Below are 20456 nucleotides of genomic sequence, written 5' to 3'. Positions count from 1 at the left end.
CATGAGCAAAAGCCACCTATAACACTTCTATAAATAAACTGCAAGTGTGTTTGTAAGATTGTTTAAGGATTTGTATGTCACAGCCAGGTGATACAAATTTCAAGCACAAATAGTAACAGAGACCAAGGAACACAAATTTATTAGATAAAGTCTTCATAAGTTATTTCTAGAATAAGTATCTGTACATGCACCAATAAACCATAAGCACTAAAAGTAAATACAAGAGAGTAAGTTAGTTCTTTCTGAAAACTCCAAAAATATATACTTTTTTTTTTCCTAAACAACTGGGTTTTTTCAATTTTTTAAGAAATAATTGAAAGGTGAGCTTAAAGGCCAGAAATCTGGTAAAATACTTGGCATTTAGATTAGCATTTTGTAAAACAGTTTTTACTTTTCAGCAACAAACAGTAAATAAAAATATAAAACAAAAATAATGCAACCTTCAGCTTACATCTCTTCAACACATTCAATTCTCACTCCCCCTTCCACTGCAGTGGCAATTCTTTTCATTCCTCCTACACTGCAAAATTCTGTCCCACTACTAGAGTGACAGCAAGTCCATCTGTCCCCCTGTCCTTAAGAAAAGGGAGCAAGCTGGCTGGCACAGAGCAGAGGACAGCAGACTAGCAGCTGACCCCTGGCTCACCAGAAACAAATAGCTTCCCTACCAAATGGGGCTACACAGATGTGGATTCTGGTGCTGAAGAGACAATACTTTTCCCAGGGATCTTCATATGCTTCTGAGTGAGGGGAAAGAAAAAGGAGCACAACAGATGTCTCCAAAGTTTGTACATGCCAACATCTGTATCAGGCAATATCATGCACCAGAACTGTAAAACAAACCACTGAAGCGAAGCTTCTTCTGATCTGCTATTTTTAAACATGAACAATTTTAGGCAATGACTTGCTGCTCTGCAGTAATAAACAGGCATCGACTTCAATCGGCTTCAATATCAAAAATCAGTATTTTATAGAGCCATACACGAAGATGTGTACACACAAACCATTTTTCCACTGCCATCATAGGTGAGATTACTGTCAGCAAAGATCAGGACAGAGAGTTAATTGAACTAACCATTTCAACCTTCCTCCCATGATTCACTCAAACTTATCTACCAGACGATGAAATAAAAAAGAAAAATCACCCATTAAACCTTTATTGCCTGCAGAAAATTCAGGCTTCAGAAACTAAGCAATTTCTTTTTAGTCTCTGCAACTGAAAAGAAATAGTGTGAAGACATCGTAACATTTCACTGTATAACAGCATTTGTTCCAAGTCAGTTTATCATTCTTTCGAGCAACATGAAAGGTGCAAATTGGCTCTTCAAGTCATGACTCTAATTAAATCTGAAAGTAATTATAGTAAGTGTTTAACCTGAATCACAGTTAACCACTTATCCAACTTATTCCACTAACCTAACAGGTGCATCTGTCAGCCAGTACATTTGATTTTCCTGATGCTACAGAAGTAGTGTTCAATATAGAATATGTAATGCTTCAGTGAGAATGACCAAAACAGCTGTAATACCTGGTTGTTTGCCCCACACCCAACTCTCAACAATCGATTTGGCCCTGTAAGTGGGCAGCGGAGTCTCTTCTTCATCTTTCTTTTCTTTGTCGTTCTGCTCTTCTTTCTTTGATGCAGTTTGGCATTCAGTGCTATCATCTAAAGGATAAAAAGGGGAAAAAAAAAAAAAAAAAAGACCAGTTAAGCTACTTCCCCCTTGAATTCAGTTCTAGATTAGAAATGTAGGTGAAATGCCCAGCCCACAAGTTTACAGCAATATTGTCTATCATTAAGAGCACAGGGTGGGGGGAAGTAGTATTTTACCATGTCAACTGTCACAGGTGCTAGGTCTTATGTTACATTTCATAAGACAGTGACCTTAGAATCCAGAAATCCCTGGTGTAACCTCCTAGGAAGGATGAACATTTAATATCAATACCATCACGTAGGACTTGCAAAGGATTTGCAACACACAGTATCACAAAGGATGCACTTTAAGTCAGATTTTGCTCCCAACTATCAGCATTTCTGCAGTATTTACTTGTTTTCACATTTTGACAGAAACAAACAGATAGCAATTGCCTTAATTTCAAAATCAAGGAGAGCTAGATATTGGCATTTACACTGATTTTACGCAGCAGTGTTTCAACATCTGTAATATATCTGGCATCTCAGTAATTACAGCAAGTTATGAAAATAATACCACCACTTTCTGCCCAAGCAACAAAACAGTATTTGCAATCCTTTTGAGTTTACTTTCATTAAGACAGAATACAGACATTAGTCACTTATCTCTGTAATGAAAGGCTGCGTTAAAGTCCCAATTTTCTAAACGCAGTAGAACTAGACAGCTGGGAGTCTCTCCTTATTCATATTGGGGTATGGATTTCCATATCCATACCTCCAGTCAGTTCAATGCATCAGATTGCCTTGCAATTAAGGGCCACATTGGCAACTGCTTTCCTCACCCTGACCTTCTTTTCTAAAAATACCCCCCCAAATTTCTCATGTCCAGCATTTGCAACTTAGCCATGAAGAGTTTAGTACCAGCCATTTTCACCAGGCTCTTTAAATTGACTGCTCGTCCATTCCTATCTGCCAACCTCATTTAAAAGACTCCCCTCACAGATGTCCCAGCCACAACAAGCCAGACAAGGATTTTGTCTTTTTTCCTCTCTCATCCCCCAGACCCAAAATGTATACAGTTTTACCAGCATTTCAGAAGACAATAGGCAAGAGGTTTAGAGCTGCAGCCAGACACAGCACATACGATCGCAGCCTGTCTCAGACTCACCATGACCCCACTTGGAAATCACAGGCTCTCATTACCTCAGAACATACAAAATACACCTATCACCATGTACAGAAACATTCAACTATTCTTTCCATCTGGACTGAAAAAAAAGTGTGTGTCTAATCTGGTTGTAACTGGATCTGTGATAAAATTTGTTAGGCTGTAGACAATAGCACCTCCCAAAATAAACCTTTTTAAGGTGCTTTAATTATACAAGTTTTAAATTAAAGCCAACCTATAACACACCCTAGTGCTCAGGAGGTGGCAGATGAAGACTGAAGTAGAACAGGGAAAAAAAAAAAGAGGAGACATAACTGCATCATGCATGCTGCAGCCGAGATTGTGGGCTAAAGAAGGGATAGCCAAGGTCGCTTGAGAACAGAAAAGGAGTTTGGATATCCCACTTGTAAGTGGAAATCAGAGAGAGTATAACCACTTCTCTCAAACACCAAGCAACAGCCAATAGCCCAGTAGTCATCAGCATGATAACGCATGTCCAAAATGTGACTGAATCTAGCTGCTTCTGTTCTAAGGCACAAGCAAATAATGTTAAAGGCACAGGTTCTGTTACAGAGTTAAACCAGTGATGAAGGACCCTGTTTAGCCCCAGTAGTTCAGAATATTCCCACAGTAACACCATAATCTCACCGTTTCTCCACTCACCCACACATCTAGAGACACACTCCACAGGGTCTGGGATTTTAGTTAGCAGGTATAAGGGTGTTGCACCAAGACACTACATTTCGCAGGCAGCTCTAAGAGAACTTGTTACGCTTTTTAACAGATCCTTGGCAAAGGATGACAACAAAGGGCTATGAACTTAGTCATTTTGCCCAACTCCTCACTGCAAACAGACAAGCTTCCAATCCACACTGGAACTTGAGTTTTGTATTGTATAAAAACAACCTTGACATGCAAATCCACAAGCAGGATTTTTTTTTTCTTCTTTGTCTGTATGAACAGAAATGGGGAGTAATGAGAGAAGAAGTGGGAAAGAGGTGAGCTAAAAATCACACTAAAGGCCCATGTCAAATTGTTCCACAAAGACATTTCACTATACTTCCAAAAAACCACTTGCCCCATAAGGGACAAAATTGGTATCAGTCCAGATTGAAAGCAGCAACACAGACTTCACAATTGTAGAAGCGCAGTTAGGCTTAAAGAAAGGGATTTTTAAAAAGGGAACCCAAAAATTTTTCAGAAAGCTCAGCAGGGAGGAAGAAAACTTAAGTTAAACCAGCACAGGCCAAAATAACAAGTAATAACACAGTTTTCAAAACAACACGTGCAAAAACATACTGCAGTGTGACAACCTGTTTCAACTTCATTTTTCTCACACTGAAGTGTGAATATTGTGGTGGTGAAAAACAACCACATAACAGTTCCCTGAAAGAACTTTCTCTTAATTATGTTTTGGTTTACAACCTTAAGCCTCCAAGCTGAGGTAGGTATGCTTAGCCAGGCAAAACTGTGCAACTGAAGCAGCCATCCTCAATTAGAAGTTAGGTCCCAAACCGAAGCACAGTAGCTCACCATGCGTGCTCTATCTTGCACAGCAATAGCCTAACCTGGTATAAATGGAGGATTAAAAGAAAGCCGCTACAGGTAGAGCTTACATTTCATGCTTAATGAAGAAAATAACTGACACTGCATGGTCCCCTCCAGCACCTGTTACAGTATGATCTTGTACTGCTCAAATGCCAATGAACTGACAAAGTCAGGAATCCCTCAGCAGAAAGAAAAAGCCTGCAACAGTTTCCCAACGGATGTTGCCATTCAAAAAGTTACACAGTGTGCTTTAGGCCAGGGCTGTATTTTACAATCTAGGAAGTATTTCAGCTGCAATACAATAATTTGTTTTCTGTTAAAGAGCTTTTCCTTTCTATATATATTTATATATATATACACACACACGCATCTATAAGCTTCAATTGATATTTATTTATAGATATATTATATAGAGAGATATTTATTTATTCAATTGATAGTTATTTATATTACATGCCTAAGCATTTGCAAATCATGTTTAGACAGCCTTCCAAGTGTAGAAGTCCAGATGAGGAATCAAAAATTAAAAAAACAACCCACAAAAAGAGACCTGCGTAGTTGACTGATGTGTCTTACAATTTACAGTAATGGTTCTCTAAATTAAAAATTTAGGAAGAATAACATTATTTAATACTTTTTATTATTTTCAGTACATAGCTTCCAGTATACAAGATACTAATCTCATCCAAATATCCTGAGGGCAGCCTGATTATCTTTTAAGTACATGCCATGCTGCAAGTGCACCTGTATTTAGACATCACTACTGTCACAGCTGTGTCCTCAGATGATACTTGGAAACACGCAAACACATTCTGCTGAAGGCATTTATCAAACATGTTTTTGTGAAAGTGCCATGAAGAAAAAACAAAGAGGTTATTGCTAACCAAATGGTCTTGCTAACAGGGGAAGGAAAATACACTATTTGCATATTCTTAGAGAGAAAAGGAATGCTTTTCACTATCAATAACACGTTCTTCCAGTCTATTGCCACTGCTGATATCCCCTGAAAGAACGAAGTGCCTCTTCTGAGCAGCCCAGTCAGCATCAACAGACAGCTATAGGACTAGTGAAGAAAAGGAGTTAAAACGGATGGGCATAAATCAAAACTTCTCAAAACAGACTCAACAGAAAGGACTACTTACAGCAACATCTCTTATTTGTCTCCAAATTAGTCAATTTAGCAGCAGAATCTGAATATAGAGATTAAAATATATTGCTTTTAATATAAAAGCATTGGGGTTTATATAAATCTCACTACTTACATGTACTTTTCCCTCTCCTCTTGAATTACATTTGTAGATCACTTATGCAAAAAAAGTAACTACCAACTAAACAGACTGAAGTACTCTGGATTTTAAATTCATAAAACTCCACTTGAGCTGCAAGTTCAGAGGTGCAAACAGACTGCCGATTTTTCTGGTTCCATGATTCACCACTGCCTAATCAAATCTGATTGACATTGACCAACAATAGCCTTGATTAGCTTTTTCTTCTCAAAGCTCAAGTTGAATAAGCAAAATGGTTGTATTTTACCAATCCTGTAGGCCAGCACAATGGCATTTATGAAGACTAACTTCACTGAAAGAGAGCTCATACATTAATTCTAAGAGTCTGAAAAAGCCATATTTACATTTCTAAACTACTGTAGCTTTTCAAGAAATAGATATTTTAGAAGTACCTATGTAGAACACAGATGCTCCAGTTGTGCAAAGGAACAGATGCAATCTGTGCTATGTAATACCTACACTTAACCCCTCCCAAAGGAAAGGCAAGGTGTTTTTATTTTTATCTTTGTTACTCACTATCCAACTCTACCTTAACTGGCAGTAAATTAAATTAATTTTTCACAAGTCAATCTGTTTTGCCCATGACAGTAACTGGTAAGTGATCTCCCTTGTCTTTATTTCAATCCACAAGCTTCTACATTTTATTTTCTCCCCCTGTCCCATTGAGGAGGGGCAGTGAGCCAGCAGCCGGGTGGGCAGATGGCAGCAACCCACCACAATACAGTACTGGAAACGACAAGTGACAGTCTTGCTTTAACTAAACGAAACAAAAAAAATCACCACAGATACAAGAAAGCTTTCAAAAGTGTCATCACAGCTTGGACCAGTGACATTTTGAAGTAAAATAAATGCCTTATTTCTATAGTAAACTGCAGAATTTCTGTATTTTTAAGTAACCATATCCCTCAGCCTTTAACACTTTATACCTTTTTGAGCCTTCGAATTCATGTGTACATAACACATTAAAAAAATAACAGCATTAAAAAAAAAAATCAAAAAACTTCACATCATTATTCAGAATAGGTGTCCCAAGTGTGGATGAACATGTGAAGTCATGGATGATTGACTTGCTTAGCACTTCCAGTTTTTATACTTTATACTGCTCTCTACATTTTGGATCAGAACTGACAGCTTGCATTTTTCCTAGTTGATATTTCAATGCTTCCCCTGAAAACAAAAAACAAGACCTCCATCATCAGCTGTCAGTGAATGGGAAAGTGCTTCCCATAGTTCATTTAGGGCATAACCCTTCCCTTCATTGCATCAAGGTTACGACGTCTTTTAGTGATATACATGAAACCAGCCAATCCTAAGAAAAAAATACTACATCGCCTCCACTGATTTCAGGAGCAGCTGTTGTAGTAGCCTTTCTGATAAGATCAGCTGTATTTTTGTCCAGTGTCAACAATAATATTAAAAAGGCCCCACAGCAGAAGGACAAAAAAACCAGGAGCATAATTCTAGTCCTTACGACAGCAGGCAGCCACTCATAACCTACAAAGCTTATACTCTGGATAAAAGTAACATAGAATTCACTCTCCTCTCATAAACTATTTATTATAGCTTCTTTCCTCCAGAAATAACTTACTCTAGTCAAAGACTTTTCCCCTTCCCTTCATTTTTAAAAGAAGACAAATCATAAGTACAAAAAAAAATCTCTCCATAAGGAATTGAGCATTAGTGGTTTGAAATGTCACGTCTATCCAACAATACACTTCAGGAAGTAACAGAAGCTGAAATAATAGTTCACTGCTACCAAAGGCAGTATTTCCACCATTGTCCTAGACAGAGCCTCATTTATTTGGGGGTTACAAATTACTGGCAAGACTTATCTGACCATTTGGTGAGCCCGTTTGAGCCAAGTTAGGAAACATAAACCTTTTCCTTTTTGACCAGTTTAATTTTCTGTTCAGTAAGGAGTCAAAAGAGCACTACAATCAGAAGAAGGAAAAAAGGCAAGAACAGAATCACTCCTTTTCGGCATAGTCCATCACGAAACAAAATCCACCTCCACCAAAGTAATCTCTCTAAATAGATGCATGACTCTGCCATTTGCAGGATTCGCAGTGTTTGAACTGCTCTGAAGTACACTAGAAGACCAAAAAAAAAAGCACTACATTCTCAGATTGCAGACAGGTTTTTTAGCTGACCTTTTAGTTACTTCATGAAGATTGTAAACAAAATTAGAAATAGCAGTATTGGCTTTACCCTATTCCTCAGTCCACTTTCTTTAAACAAAGGCTTCAGCTGTAAACACAGCAAGCATACCAAACAAAAGGACACTGCCAAGCCTCTCTCATAATAACATGCTTAGTTATGAAGTTTACTTTCAAAAGGCTGGAACACATTTAAGCCTTCATTTGAAGGCTTAGATATTACCTTTCTGTATGCTTTTAAGAAATCAGTTTCAATTGTATTTAATTCAAAACATGAACACCTGCAAATTGTATAGACAGATGACAACAAACCAAAGTTCTGTGACAGTATGAAATTTGAATTCTATTTTCATCATTGTGATGAAAGAAAAAAAAGAAGAAATAAAAATTTTAAAAATCCATACCTTTTCTTGGAGGTAGTTCACCACTTTGTGTTAACTCTGTTCCAGGATATACAATTTCCCCATCTTTTACCATTTCATTCCACAAGCCACATAGTCCATCTCGTGTAAAAGCGAGCTGTTAAAAATAATACATTATATATAGTTATACACAACAATTTTCTCTCAAGCTAACTTGAGCTAACATGTAAAATACATCAGACTCTATATTTTGTCCCAGAAGAAAGAAAACACGTGTATCACTTCACTGGTATTTTCAGCGTGCGTGCGCATGTATGATAGGGATTTAAATGATCTTCAGGATCTCTGATTCTCTAGCTATGTTATTTTCAAACTAAAAGCACAAACCAGTAACTTTTAGATCAGCTCAAATACAGCAAGATGAACTTTCTTTCAGTGATAAATTCTCATCAAAAGCATGGATTTTGTCACCTCAGAACTACCCACACATTCAAGATGACATCATGCAATAATTTGGTGGGCATGGGGTGAGGTGTCCTTTTTGCCTTCAGGTACAGCTATCCAAACAAAGTCAAGCTGCATAAAGTCACAAAACAGGGAAGCACTAAGAAAGTCACTGGAGTCCCCTCTCCAAACCAGCAACTGAAGAGCTGCGCACTCAACCAGAACACATGACATCAAGGCACAGATTCATAAATGCATTTAAGCAGTTCAAACTGGTCCTGCTGTGCAAAGCATCTCTCACAGCCCTCCCTCTTCCTCCCAGCTGCTACAATGCCTCCTCTTGCACGCAGACTAATGCACGTGCACAATCATCTGCTGAACCAGATTATGGAACCGATCAAGACTAAAACCAGCTGTGCACAGGGAAAGAGCGAGGGGCTACCTCAGCCCAAGTCAGTTCCCACTCTGCTACGTGTGCAATAGCGCAAATAGTCACGACAGAACAAATGGCAGGACTGTGCTAGCTGGAAGTGCTCCTGAAAGCACTGTCTGTAACACAAGCCTCCTAATTATTTATCAGTTTGGTTCTCCCTTGAAGAATGCTAATGACCAGGATAACTTGTCTTCTGCTGATGTTGCTTTCTGCTTTAAAAAATGCTGCAAAACAGGTGTCAACATCCCAAGCGAATTCCATAATAACCAGGCTATAATTTGCACCCATATAGCATAAGGGAGGAGGGGAGTACATGAAATTGAAAACCAGAATACCTTTAGCATACCAAAGTGGTGGTGCAGTGGAGACATTAAAAAAAAAAAAAAAAAAAACAAACACCTGCTGAAGGCTTATTCAGAAGCATCTTTGTGTCATGTAACTAGTATTCAAATCCAAAGTGTTTTAACTAACACAAACATGTTACTTACACAACTGCTGTAAAATATTTACCATTATACTCAGAAGTCCGCTTATACTTTATTTTGATCTCTTTCCTAAAGATGTTCTAATGATTAAAGATTACTGGTATTAAGAGTCACAACCATCAGCATGGAAGTCATTTACTGATTATCTCAGTTAACATAGATAAATTGCACATTTTGACACCACTGTAACACACTAAATTACTACAGTATTTTCTTGACTTTATATTGCATTCTTCAGAAATTCACTCCAACACGTATTTATGATTTCAATCATTTTTCTTTCAGCACAAAATATGAGCTGACACATTGTACATATTTGTCACTTGCTATTTCCTGATCTCAGAGGGATAAGAGGGTAAAGAATCACACAGCGTGAGCCAGACATTATTCAGCTTATCTGTGATTTATCAATTGTGCAGCACTGGAATTACACTGTGACCATGCTTTACTGAAAGGTACAGTCCCTGTCCTTCAGGGACAGCCAGCTCATAGAGCTTTTGCAATGATTCTGTGTTTTGCTAAAAGCTTTACATTTTGCTTAATTTTTAGAAAAATTGAATACTCTGAATTAAAACTGCATTTCAACAATCAAAAAAAAAAACCCCAATCATTTACCATTGATTGAATTTCTTGCAATGTTCTCAATCTACAAACATTTCAAAAATAAATGGCGTTCACTTTCTCCTTCATCAGATGTGGTCACATACTTTAGTGGGGCACTTAATTTATTTTTCACAATGTTTTTCTTGAAAAAATAGCTGAACACAACTGTTACACTACTTTTGGCTCATATGTCATAGAAGATTTTTTTTTTTTGAACATTCACTTGTTGAATGCTAACCTACAAGCTAAATGCAAGCTTGAAAAATAATGAGCGAGGCAACCCTCCAGATGGGTTGCATAATAAATTATGGTTTCTACAAAGTTAAGATTTTTGTCTGTTAAACTGTCTTTTCATACATTTTACATTCTCAGATCGCCTTGTTATGGAAAATGATTCTCAGAGCCCTTAAGCTTACAATCTAAAGGCCTACAAGCTTTGAATTCAAGCTTCTTCATAAAGCAGCATTATTTCAGAAAACTTACTGCTTTTGTAAGCATCGATGTAAAGTAGAATCAAGAATTGTTTTCTCCATTTTAGGCTCTAATCCTTTCACATGGCACAAAGTTCACTCAAGTGTTTCAAGCAACGAAAAACTGAAAAAGTAAACAAAATTTCTTCTGCCTTGGGTTTGGTGTTCAAATTCTTATCAAAGTCATTTTCTTGGTATGTTGCATAAAGATAGAGCAACCACCAAGATTACAGGTCAGAGAGAGTTCCCCCTCCTTCTCCAAGTATCTCATGTGGAAGCTTACACCATAAGCAGCCCTCAGATAAACAACTTTGCTTTTATTCAGGTTGTAGTTAACATTTTGCCAGTGGTATATGTGTTGGGGGAGGAGGGAAAAGGAGACATGTTTGAAAGTAAAGGAACACTGAACTTTTTTTGTAGCAATAAGCAAATCAACCAACTAAAAGGACAATTAAGAAACAGAATTTACAACCAATTCATCTGTCATAACTGAGGGCAATTCAATTCCTACTGTAACAAGTTTACTATTAATCTACTCGATGGTCAGCAGACATATGAAACAATGAATTGCCACTATGATAGCCAAAAGTGAAAGAAAAGTCTCAGGTTGTAAGTGATAAATTATTCAAGCAATTTTATTTTCATGATCACAAAATCCTGTAACCTTAAATGTTTCATGTAACCAACAGAAATGGGGAGGAGTGGCTAGTACGCCAGAGGGTCTTGCTGTCATCCGGAAGGACCTTGACAGGCTAGAGAAATGGACTGACAGAAACCTCCTGAAGCTCAACAAAGAGAGGTGTGAAGTCCTGCATCTGGGGAGAAACAACCCCAGGCACCAACGTATGCTGAGGGTAACCTAGCTGGAAAGCAGCTCTGCAGATAAGAACTTGGGGGTCCCGCTGAGCCCCAAGCTGAACATGAGCCAGTAACATGCCCTTGCCACGAAGAAGATTAATGGGTGTCCTGGGCTGCATTAGATAGAAGCGTTGCCAGCAAGTCGAGGGAGGTGATCCTTCCCCTCTACTCAGCACTGGTGAGGCCAAACCTGGAGGGGCGAGTCCAGTTCTGGGCTCCTCAGTACAAGAGGGACATGGACATACAGGAGACAGTCCAGCAAAGGGCCATGAAGATGATTAAGGGACTGGAGCATCTCTCCTATGAGGAAAGGCTGAGAGAGCTGGGTCTGTTTAGCCTCAAGAAGAGAAGGCTCAGGAGGCATCTCATTAATGTATAGTTTTGCATCAATGTATATAAATATCTGAAGGGAGGGTGCAAAGAAGAGGGAGCCAGGCTCTTTTCAGTGGTGCCCAGTGGCAGGACCAGAAGCAAAGAGCACAACTGAAACACAGGAGGTTCCCTCTGAACACCAGGAAACACTTTTTCACTGTGAGGATGACTGAGCACTGGCATAGGCTGCCCAGGGAGGTTGTAGAGTCTCTGTCCTTTGAGACATTTAAAAGGCCATTCAGGCATGGTCCAGGGCAACTGGCTCTGAGTGGCCCTGCTTGAGCAGGGGGGCTGGACCAGATGACCTCCGGAGGTACCTTCCAACCTCAACCATTTGTGATTCCATGAAACTAGCAGCTGAACATAAATCAACATAAGTCAACTGTATGGTAGAAAAGTAAAATATCTGCTTTGGCTACACAATCCTGCTTTTCTTTCTTTCTACAGTGTTTTAAGACTACCTTAGCCAGCACAAGCACATATTACATTCTTCTTTTGCTCCTACTGATACTTCTTGTATTCAGTCATTTGCAAAGAGTCTATCAACACATGTAAGGGCTGAGACAGAACTAGAACTTTGGTCATAACAAATTTGGAAAACATCTCTCTCTGGTTTCCATTTTCCAAAAAACATGACTCTTCTTCCACTCGATTCTTTAAAGAAAGTTCACGAGGCAATCGATGGTGCGGTGCAAGAGAAGAAAATGCACATTTGGTGTCTTCACTGTTTCTGACATACTGGGGTTGCAAGTACAAGAGTACCTACCTGTGTTTTGTTAAGTCTAACATTCTCTCACTAGATTGCTTGATTTATGTGGATGTCTTTCCCTCTAATAATTTAGTAACTTTGTTTGTAAATGTTTAAAGGTATGAACTTGGCAAACTCAGTAAGTTAACAAATTAAGAATAATTAAGTTTTCACTGAACTTCTGCAACTGGCAATGGTTCCAGAGATGCAGAGTCTGTAAAAAGCCCACAAGGACCCAAGTCCCTGCTTGTCCCACTACCTACACACTGCCTTCCCAAGACTGAGACGACAGCAGCTCCAAGCTCCATCACCACTATCCACTGCCTTACAACCTTGGCCCATGTTCTTAATCCTCCTATTCATTCCACCAAACCAAATGCCATTGCCCATGCCCAAAATCCCCTTTGTTCTTCCCATGACATCTGATCTCCTCTTGGATAAGACCACAGCCACATATCCTCATCTCCTTTGCACCTCACCTTCACAAACCCCAAGCCACTTCCACCATTTGTCACACCTTCTCATCACCAGACTACCCCTTGATCTCTGCACTTGTAAGGCATCTATCTCACCAAATTCACACTCCCCACATAGACCTGTGTCTCAGCCCTGCTCAATTATCCCAAGCCAAAAAAACAAGGGCCTAAGCAGACTTCAATGTTAACTTCTACTGTACTGTAAACTGGGCAGGCCCCACTTTAATCTTTTCTAATCTTATCTCTGGAGTTTGCAATTTGTTCTATCTGGTATAATATTTAAGTAAATCAACGGGATATCTAGTTTGGTTGCTGGCATATGCTGCTGCCATCCTCCAACAGGACTGGCAGTGAAATTCCCCTCCATCCCCATCCACTCTAGAGAATAAGGCATTGGCATCAACATCTCCTTACATTTCAAGAAAATTAAATCTGGCAACCGTAACTGGATAAGCTTCTGAGAATTCTCAAAGCATCACTACAATTTTGCTTTTAATAAGTTATTTTAAGAGTAATCAGCAGCTGTGATTTTGTCCTAAAGTCAACTGTTTAAGTCAGACAACGCTTACTCCATGTGGTACATGTTCTTGATGTGGTTTCATGAACTTTCCTACAGAAAGCACTGTAAAAGTTAACTTGAGGTCAAGAAAAATGAAGCCAGCAAAACAAAGTGACACAAGAGGACAAGGATTGATTCAGGTAGGATTCTTGATTATATAACTGCACTGGAAATTCAAGAAAGTGACTTCATAATCACAAAATGTCGATATGGATTTAAAGTATAAGCTACTTAAATAATCTTCACCTCAGAATTGGCAGTGGGGAGGAGGGGGAGAGAATCTGTTCTTCCAGCTACTTCTGCATTAGCCATTGGCTGTATTTTAAGGACTAAACTAAGAAACCATTTTTCTTTAGGAATAGATTTAAAAAAAAAAACCCACACAACTTTTTCAGCCCAGTAATGCTGAAGAAAATCACAGAACAGTAAGTCCTTTCCCAAGTCTCTCTGTTGTTTTTGCTTTTTTGAATCCATTCAATTGGTGTTTCCTTTGTCATTGTCATCTTCTTCAGTATTTCACCCTAACTTCCTTCCCCGCTGAAGTATGCCCTGAAACCACAGCTGCTTATCACACCTATGCAAAGCACGGTAAAACATCACTAGATCTAAACATACTGCTCTAAAGCTTTGATAGCAAAGACAGAAAAGTTCAGCAGCCTCATTTTACTTGAACGGATTTGGAGTTAAACTAGAAATGTCCCCATAGTAAACTTTTGCAACAAATGGAAGACTGTTACTAACAGTTAATGGTCATATGCAAAGAAAAACCATGCAGTTCCCTCAAACTTAGAAAAGAAATTCTCTAACTTTCTCCACTTGCAGAACAGTAGTTCAGTTTGAGCCCACATGTTTGCATAAACATTAAATTTAATTTCTCTAACCCATCACTCCACATATGGTTCTCACCCCTCCCTCTGGAAACCACTTATTTTGGAGGGACAGCATTACCTTGTTTTTTTTAAATAATTTTAAAAATCCCTATTGCAAACTTCATTTCCTTTAAAAATGCAGTTCTCATTTGCAGTTTGCTATAAAATCTTCCACATGAGCCCTTCATTTTTTGATCAGAAAACCAAAACTAAGAAGAAAACTAACAGGAAATCAACAAAACAGAGAAAGCAACTTTCACTAACTCTTGCTTTTACTAGTAAAGACATCATTTATTTACATTATTTTCTTACAAGCAAAGACACTGATCTGGATGCTACAAGAGTGGGATTTTCATTAAAATCAAAATGCTGAACTTAACTTTGAAGGGAAGGTAAAAAGATTTCAGACCAGTGCAACTCTTACAGGTGGCTGTTTCATTTTCAAAAGCTCACACTCATCTCTGTGGCAAAATAAGATGACAGAAATAGCCTGCCCACCATGACCTCAGTGAAAACTGATGAAAATGCATCATATTCCTCTTGTGGACAGCTCTCACACCTTGACTGTAGCCTGAAGTTTTTTTCCACGCTACAAGAAAATGGAAGTTTTTCACCTCTAAATCCTCCTATTAAACACAGTAGTCCTCCGCAGGATCCAGAATAAACAGACTAATAAACACCATTCGAACATGCACATGCATCCCATTAGCTGACAGCAATTCTAGTTTTTCATTATTCAGCTTTCACTAAAGTTCTCTGCATAAGGTTCTAAATTAGTAGTACAGTACATCTATTTAATCGGAATTATTTTAAGCACAGTTTGAGTCAGCAAACTGGGTATCTAGGTTTAGGTAAACAATTTTAATCTTCCCTTCTGTTTATCTGGTTTTTATACTTTCCTTTTCTTATAAAAGAGTGTCTTCCTTCAAACTGGCCATTAAAACACAATCTCCCATTTCACACAGATTGTGCTATGAATGTGATGGTTTCTACTGGTCATAGACATGACTAGGTAGGTGTTTTTAAATGTATTAATTCAAATCTAAAAAGATAAACTGGAAATTTAAGTGATACGCTAATCTTTCCAGCAACTACGTTAAATATGACCCATGAAAAAGTGACCTGGACTAAAACGCACCTGTTTTATAACTTCATAGGTTTATTTTATTAGTGGTGATGTTATACACATTATTGATAGGTAATATGAGAATATATTACATATTTTACTATTGATGTTAGCTCATATTGTGCTGAGCTATCCTAATTTTTCAGCTGCTGTAACAGTTTGTGTTTTTTCAGACAATGTAGAATCTTAATTTTGCTCCACCAGGAAATTTAGATTTTTTAATAAAACATTTCTAATCTGTTCAAAATTATACTAGAGGCTGTAAATCATACAATAATAGGTAAATTCATTACAAAGTTAGTAAAAAGACATGGAATAGTTATGGAGTGCACTTGGGTCATTGTAAAGCATTTTGGCTTCCTTTAAAAATATTGATTAGTTTCAGATAAATTAATATAAGCAAAAAATACATTGTCAAGATATAGTTCTGTTAACATTTCATACCACTTCAGTTAATCCTGCAGGCTAGAGGCTCACTGCTATTACAAAAGGGCTTGTGTCTTTGATGTTCTCTTAAGAACACTAATAATACGCTACATCACACTAGCTTTGTCTCTTAACAGTAATATCCCAAAACTGAAAACGAACGTTTAAGTTTGGCCTGGATGCCAGCTGGGACAGTGAGACACAGGTGATTAAACACAATCCATGCTAAAATCCACGTGTCATTCTTTTCTTATTATATTCATACCACTATATTATAGACTTACTAATGCACATAGTATTATAATATCATGTATTACATTACAAATGCAACATCACCTTGAGCTACAGCAAAAAAGAATTCCATGATTTTCAGAGAGATTTCACTAGCTTAATCAACAATAAATGCCACAGCCATGAAGTCTAAAGAGCAAACTCACTGACAACAGGGTAAAAAAAGAAAAAAAAAAAAAAGTCTAACTGCAAAGTGAAGAGTTTCAGGGTCTAATTCCAAACAATAATTTGTAGGCAGCTTGATTAATTCATATAAATTATTGTGTCTTTCTTCAAATCTCTCCTAAGTATTATGCTCATCTTTTCAATTCCTGTTGACAATCTCTTGAACACCAATAAGGCCCTTCTACAGTTAGCCAGTAAAAGCATACACAGTAGGAAATCAGCATATTTGGTAGACACAGAACTTAAAGGATTAAGAGACAGGATTTATACCTATAAAGAAATTTCACACACAGCTAGGTCATGCTAGTCAACTAGTAGGTAAAACAGTCAATCATGCAATAGAAAAATTCCTGAGAGTCCAAAATCCCTTTATTTGACAGAAGACATCTGCCATTTAATACATTAAAAAGGAGTGATTCAAGACTCACATGCACACTTTTTAAAAATACTCAACACATATATCTAGAGTTCTGTGATGAGGACCTGTGTTAATACCAAAACAGTTAACCTAGTGAGAAAATTATATTATACCCAGGAGACCTGGCTAGTCTTCAGATTCCAGAGAAGTGATGTTTGCGACCAGCAGATCACAAATGATTACTGTTCTCTTATTTCATTAGTCTCATTATTTTGACTACAGCATAATTGGAAGAAAACAAAGGGAGTACCCTGGCAATTAGAGTCTAACTTGTTATTACACATAAAGAACTCTTATAAATAAGAGAGCTTATTCACAGAAATGTTACAAATTAAAATTTTTATTATTAAAAGGAACTATTACAATGCATTAACTACACAACGGTCTCATAAAAGACAAATATTTCATTTTATTAATACACACTCAGCTGAAAATAATCCTTAGAGTTTGGATGGCAACTGAAACCCTCCTGTCAAAAGTTTACATAAACAGAAAAAAGGGATCTAGAAAATAAGGCACTACAAATGAGAGGAAAAATCTGACAAATCACATGAATAGTCACATTTCTCACCCCACGTAATACAGAAGAAAAACAGGCAATGCATAGTCAGCAGCTGTTACCAACAAAGATTGCCACTTTTTCAGCTAAAATTTTCCTCTATTCTACAATCATTGAAGCAACATATTTGTTATCTAGAAGCCAGCTTCCAGGGAACACAAAAATATTTCTGTATTTCTTAATAGGCTTATCTTCAAATTGTTTTCTAATACATTTATTTACCACATTAGCCAAAACATCTAACTTTGGATCAAAACTTTTACTTTGGTAAGAATAAAAGATAAAAACATAACTAATCTAGCCAAATCAAGAGCAAGCCCTGTCATTTTATAGCCATTTACATACAAGACCTACAAATAATGTAACCTCTAAGGCTCTATCTGTCACTTCTGATTCCGATTTAGCTTGTTTGATGTAAAATATTGGAGAAAGGCTGCTTTTGAATCACGACTGCTTGGAAAAAACCCCTTGTCTAACCATAAGAACAGCTGAACAATTCAGCCGATAAGCATGTAATTTTGGGTAAAGTCACTCGGGATGCATTTTTTAAAATATTATTATCATCATCATCATACAATGGAGTAACACTAGCTAGCCCATCTCAACAAGAGTTTCAGAGTTTTGAGCAGGAACTTGGAAAGGTTATTCAAAGTAAGGCATCTATACACAACATCTGGGGGAAGGAAGAAGATGGATAAGACAAGAACTTACTCTAGTTACCCACTTCATCTGAAACAAACATAACTGATCCAAACCATTCCACTTCTCTATACTTTCCACTTAATTTTCAAACCTGAATTGGCAAAACATGATAGTATCCACATCCTTGTATCACTCAACTTTGATAAATAAATAGATCATCTTCTAAGACAAAAGAAAACTTTCACCAAACACCATCACACTTCAAAGACCAGTTCCATTTCAACCACGTATCTTTCACAAAAAATGAACTCCCTTCAAAAAGGACAAAATTTAAAGGAAGCACACACCCATTATACAAACAACTACAGTAAAAGCTAATTTGAATTCTTCAGAAATATCAATTAGATTTCCATGACCCTTCACTTCAGTTCTCTTGTGCATTAAAGCTGCTAGCGCATATGCAGGCAAGAAGTTTACTAACAGCCTAAATGAAGAATTTATAGTTCTGGCAGTAATGCTCGGCTATGTGCTTCGACGCTCTGCAAAGATAACATACACATGTAGTCCAGCTTGTTTCTAAGCAGAAGGGACTGGACTGACAATACAGATCTATTTGCAGCTCAAAATGAGTTAGTGTTTCTTCAAGATCAGTTTTAAATCAGCATACTCAAAAAACCCCATACATCTATCTCAAGAGCAATGCTGCAGTCTTCTGTTTGTCAGCTATTTAGACTAAACGCATCCTTGATCTGCACCTGAAAGGTCACGATGCAATACAACTAACTCCTTACCTGTAAGTCTGTCTTCAACCATTTGGAGTCAAACCTAGCTTGAGCAGCCAGACAAAAAGATTCAGAAGACATGGTTCCTTCTCCAGCCTCCTCTCCAGGCTGGCTGAGCAGCCCAACCTGCCACAGAATGAGAAAAATAACAATCTAGCACACGAAATAAACCACACAAGGTTATTTTTGCTCAAGCTTGGATGGCTTCTACTTGATCTTTTAAAATTTATCGTGAATAAGGACCTCCCTCGTTCACATCCCCCGAAATTGCACAAGGAGAGGAACACACATTAAGAACACTATTTGAACCAAAAAAAACCCCTTCCTTCCTTCCCTATAACATCCGTGGAAGGAAGCCTGCCTTCTGCTGCACTGAGCAACATCAGCGGCCTAACGCTGCCCCTCAGACCCATAAGTGGTGCATGAAATAAATAATTGATCGCAGATTACGCAAGCTGCAGGCCAACATAAAGCGATTATCAGGGTCACCCGCACCCCCTCCTCTCCGCTGCCCCTGGCGTCAGCCGAGGCCCGGCGGCTCCCCCTCGCCGCACGACCCCCCCCCCCCCCCCCATCCTCACGGCCCGCTGTCATCGCTGTTACGGTCACCTACGGCGGCTTTAACCCACCTCGACTAGCCCGGGGGAGCGGGCCGCGGGGCGGGGGCCGCCGGGCCCTGGGACGGCTGAGGGGGCCCGGCCGGGAGGGGCGGCTGAAGGCCCCGCCCGGACAGGGGTCGCTGCACACGGCGCGGGGGGCTGCGCCGCGCCGCCCCGCCCCTCCCCTCCTGCGGGGCTGCGGGGGGGAGGAGACGGGAGGGGGGTGAGGCCCTTGCCCCGCGCCGCCAGACGGAGGCCGAACGCGCTCGCGCCCACCCCCCCAACAGCGGCCGCTCCCGCCCTCGGTCTCCCCCCTCCCCGCCGAGCCAGACGGAGGCATCGGGGCGCGCGCCAGGCTCCATCGCTCTCACCGGCCGGCCGCGACGACGGCGGCGGCGGCTCCTCAGCCCTTGTCTTGTCTTATCTCGCCTCGCTCTACCGCCGCCCGCTCGGCCCCGGGTAATCCTCGCCCCTCCTTCCCTCGCCCGCCCGCCCCCCCACCCCCCTCCGCCAGCAGAGCCGCTCGGCGGTCCCTCCCTCCCTCGGTACTGGAGACAGGGGAAACTCGGCCAATTCGCGGCTATAGCCCCCATTACGCCAACAGAGCTCTGGGCCAATCAGGAGAGGAGGGGAAGGCGGGACATCCTTTCCCGGAGCGGGCCGCAGCGGAGAGGGGAGCTGCGCAGGGGGGCTGGGCCGGCCGACCTGAGGGGCGGGCTGCGGCGTCCGGCTGCCTCACACATGCCTCTGACATCAAGCCGGTAATAACAAAAGAACAAAGTCTCCTTTTAGGTAGGATGCAAAGATTTAAAATAAAAGAGGGTTTGAGTGTATTTTAAAGCCACTTTAGGGACCATCTGCAAACTATACTGTTAAGTTCATTTCCAAAAGAAGCAGCTTTTAAATATTTCGGAACAGAAAGGTTAATAATGGGTAGTTCAGAGGCAAAGAAAATGCCAGAAACGGCCTGAAAGAGTC

General features: G+C 39.5%; 1 protein-coding gene across 5 annotated transcripts in view; it reads right to left on the bottom strand.

Annotated features, from left to right (window-relative positions):
• HERC2 (HECT and RLD domain containing E3 ubiquitin protein ligase 2) overlaps nucleotides 1-19963 on the bottom strand; it is a 115172-nt gene extending 95209 nt beyond the window's left edge. For 3 of the 5 annotated variants that reach the window (XM_054813830.1, XM_054813834.1, XM_054813833.1), the window contains exons 1-4: nucleotides 19850-19963; nucleotides 18889-19005; nucleotides 8196-8310; nucleotides 1529-1666 (exon numbers count right to left, since the gene is read on the bottom strand). In XM_054813830.1, coding sequence (XP_054669805.1) covers nucleotides 1529-1666; nucleotides 8196-8310; nucleotides 18889-18960 — 325 coding nt within the window. In that variant the 5' untranslated portion in view covers nucleotides 18961-19005; nucleotides 19850-19963. Of the gene's footprint in view, nucleotides 1-1528; nucleotides 1667-8195; nucleotides 8311-18888; nucleotides 19006-19508; nucleotides 19600-19849 lie in introns of those variants that run through there. The other 2 variants (XM_054813831.1, XM_054813832.1) reach the window with 1 other exon arrangement.
• Nucleotides 19964-20456: the final 493 nt, after the last annotated feature.

Source organism: Grus americana, chromosome 1 (genome assembly GCF_028858705.1).
Source record: "Grus americana isolate bGruAme1 chromosome 1, bGruAme1.mat, whole genome shotgun sequence".
NCBI classification, from domain to species: domain Eukaryota; kingdom Metazoa; phylum Chordata; class Aves; order Gruiformes; family Gruidae; genus Grus; species Grus americana.
This window is presented reverse-complemented; position numbering and strand designations above follow the sequence as displayed.